The 2,617-nt window shown below is 41.4% G+C and overlaps 1 protein-coding gene across 1 annotated transcript in view; it reads left to right on the plus strand.

The window, feature by feature from the left end:
- The window catches only part of LOC119421426 (COP9 signalosome complex subunit 1), a gene marked incomplete at its 3' end in the record, with an annotated part of 15,286 nt that extends 12,906 nt beyond the window's left edge, over positions 1 to 2,380 (plus strand). The window contains 1 exon segment of the mRNA XM_037688784.1: positions 2,288 to 2,380. Coding sequence (XP_037544712.1) covers positions 2,288 to 2,380 — 93 coding nt within the window.
- Between the last annotated feature and the right edge of the window lie 237 nt (positions 2,381 to 2,617).

Genomic DNA, 2,617 nt, shown 5'->3' on the forward strand with positions numbered 1-2,617 from the left:
CAGAGGACCAGATTGAACTTTTTTGGATTTTTCTACCTGGATTATTGAGCATGCATCAGGATATTTTGAATCACTTTGGCCAGGATTGCCTCAAACTAGTAAGAGAGTTTGAGAAAACAGCAAGGAAGATGGCAGACTACAGGAACCACTTGCGATTCAACCTCAGATGTCGACAAAGTGGCATCATTCCCAAGAGCCTGGAACTAAAATAATCGGTCAGCGAGCACCGGGCAAGCAAGATCCTTCAGAAGGCACAGACCCAGCTGCTGAATGAACGGGTGAGACCGACCAATTTTACTATTGAGACCTTGAAGGCCAAAGAAGCTTCAGTAGCTTTCCACACCAGATGATCTGTGTTTTGATCCTATATGCTCCACACTGGTTTGTCGTCATTATCTGCATCGTTTTTATGTCTATATTCTGATTTTCCTCATTTTGTATTTTGCTTTGTGTGTTACCTGTTGTTCTGTCTGTACAGCACTTTGGTTGGCCTTGTAGCTGTTTTAAGTGCTCTATAAATAAAGTGGTATGGTATTTCCTCCGCCATCTTGTCAGGAGTCTGAATTTAATTCTAACTTTAAAACTTATCCAACATTAATACAACTTATTTCAAGTTGTCTTTTTGGTCATGCATGCATAGATTTGTACAAATTGTACTCGAGAGGAGATTATTACAGCCTCATATAAAATCAATGATAATGATATCGGAACTGGATCGGTATCGGTCGACATTCGGACTTGGGTATCGGGATCGTATCGGAAGTAAAAAAAAAAAAAAGTGGATCGGTGCATCCCTAATAAAAACCAAGACAAACAATTTCATATTTGCTGCAATTCTCCAAAAACTTCAATCTATCGGGTACTAATTTTTGAGGTTGAAGGCCAGGGAGAAGAGATGTGTTTTCAGTCTGGACTTAAACTAATATGGGGGCCGAGATGGTGTAGAGGCAGGGCAGCCGGCTTGGGACCCGAAAGTCCCAGATTCCATCCCCAGTCACTGCACATCACGTGGCGTCTCTGGGCAGCACACCTCATCCCCAAAATGCCCCCCTGGTCGCTTTCAATAGCTGCCCACTGCACCACCTGGTGGTGGATGGGTTAAATGCAGAGACTAATTTCGCCATTGTATGGAAACATACAGTGCTGACATTGTGATGACATTATTATTATTATTATTATTATTATTATTATTATTATTATTATTATTATTATTATTATTATTATTATTATTATTATTAAACTGATCTACTGACTGAGAGAGCTTCACAGACAGAGGGAGGCTGCTCCACAGTCTGGGTGCTGTCACAGAGAAGGTTCTATCACCTCTTGTCTTCAACCTAGCTTTAGGGACAGCCAACAAGAGCTGGTTGGCTGACCTGAGGTCTCTGGATGGAGTGTAGGGCTGCAACAGCTTGCTTAGGTAAGATGGGCCCATGGAGTTTAAACATTTAAAAATAGGGTGCATCGATCACAGATTTCTAGAAAGCCTGACCTGCCGATACCGATTTTGTTTTATAAGCGACACTGTCAGGTGTTATAAGGTCACAATGCACCTTCAATTTTCCAATATTATTTTACTGAAAAACATACCCTTGAACAATATCCTAGAAACAATACAAACTTGTTTTAACTGACCATGAGGTGGTGCTCTGAAATATAAATGAAGTTCAGACGATTGTTGTTAAAACTTAAAAAAATCGGTAAAATCGTTTTCTCATGCAAGTATCGACGGATTTCCCAAAATTAAGGAAATCGGGGCCAATTTATCGGTGCACCCCTACTTAAAAACAATCAGTAAAACTTTAAATTTCACACGAAAAGCAACGGGGAGCCAGTGAAGGGAGTGTAAAATGGGGCTAACAGATTTGTGCTTCCTTATGTTCGTCAACAGACGGGCTGCAGCATTTTGGACGCTCTCCAATCACTGCAGGGAGCTCTGGTCCAACCCTAAGTACAAAGAATTACAATAATCCAAACGTGATGTAATAAATGCGTAGATGGTCCTCTCAAGGTCAGGTGGAAGATGAGGTAGAAGAACTAAAAATAAAAATGTAACTTGAAAATTATGAAAATATACACAAGACACTCCTGCATATAAACCGCGAGGTACAAAGTGTAAGAAAAAAGCGCCTTGTACACCGGCAATTACGGTATCCGTGTAGAGTCTTGAGCATCCAGTAGGATGATAAATGTGATGATTCATGCACACTTTGTCAGTGTGGGTTTGTTATATTTTGTATCACCCCGTTTGTTTAATTTGTCCTTCTGACAAACTTTGTTTCCTCAGGGGTCTGTGGAGCCCATGCAGATTGATGCAGACCCTCAAGAGGACCAGCAGAACGCTCCAGACATCAACTACATTGTGGAGAATCCTACACTGGTACTGAAGTTTACTCTGGCTCAGTTCTTTACACACATTTATTGTCCATTGTTTTTAAAGACGCCTTCCAACAAGGACACGTGGACTCAGTACTGTACTTTCCTGTCTATAACTCATTACTTTTTCCACAAGCGTTGAACCCTGCAGCTTATAAAATGGGTGGGTGGTGAGGTGGGTGGGGGTGATGGAGACACGTCGTGAGCAGTGCTTTGTTGATACTGACAGTTTCAGAGCAGG

This window comes from Nematolebias whitei, chromosome 15 (genome assembly GCF_014905685.2).
Source record: "Nematolebias whitei isolate Nwh7 chromosome 15, NemWhi1, whole genome shotgun sequence".
In the NCBI taxonomy this organism is placed as follows: domain Eukaryota; kingdom Metazoa; phylum Chordata; class Actinopteri; order Cyprinodontiformes; family Rivulidae; genus Nematolebias; species Nematolebias whitei.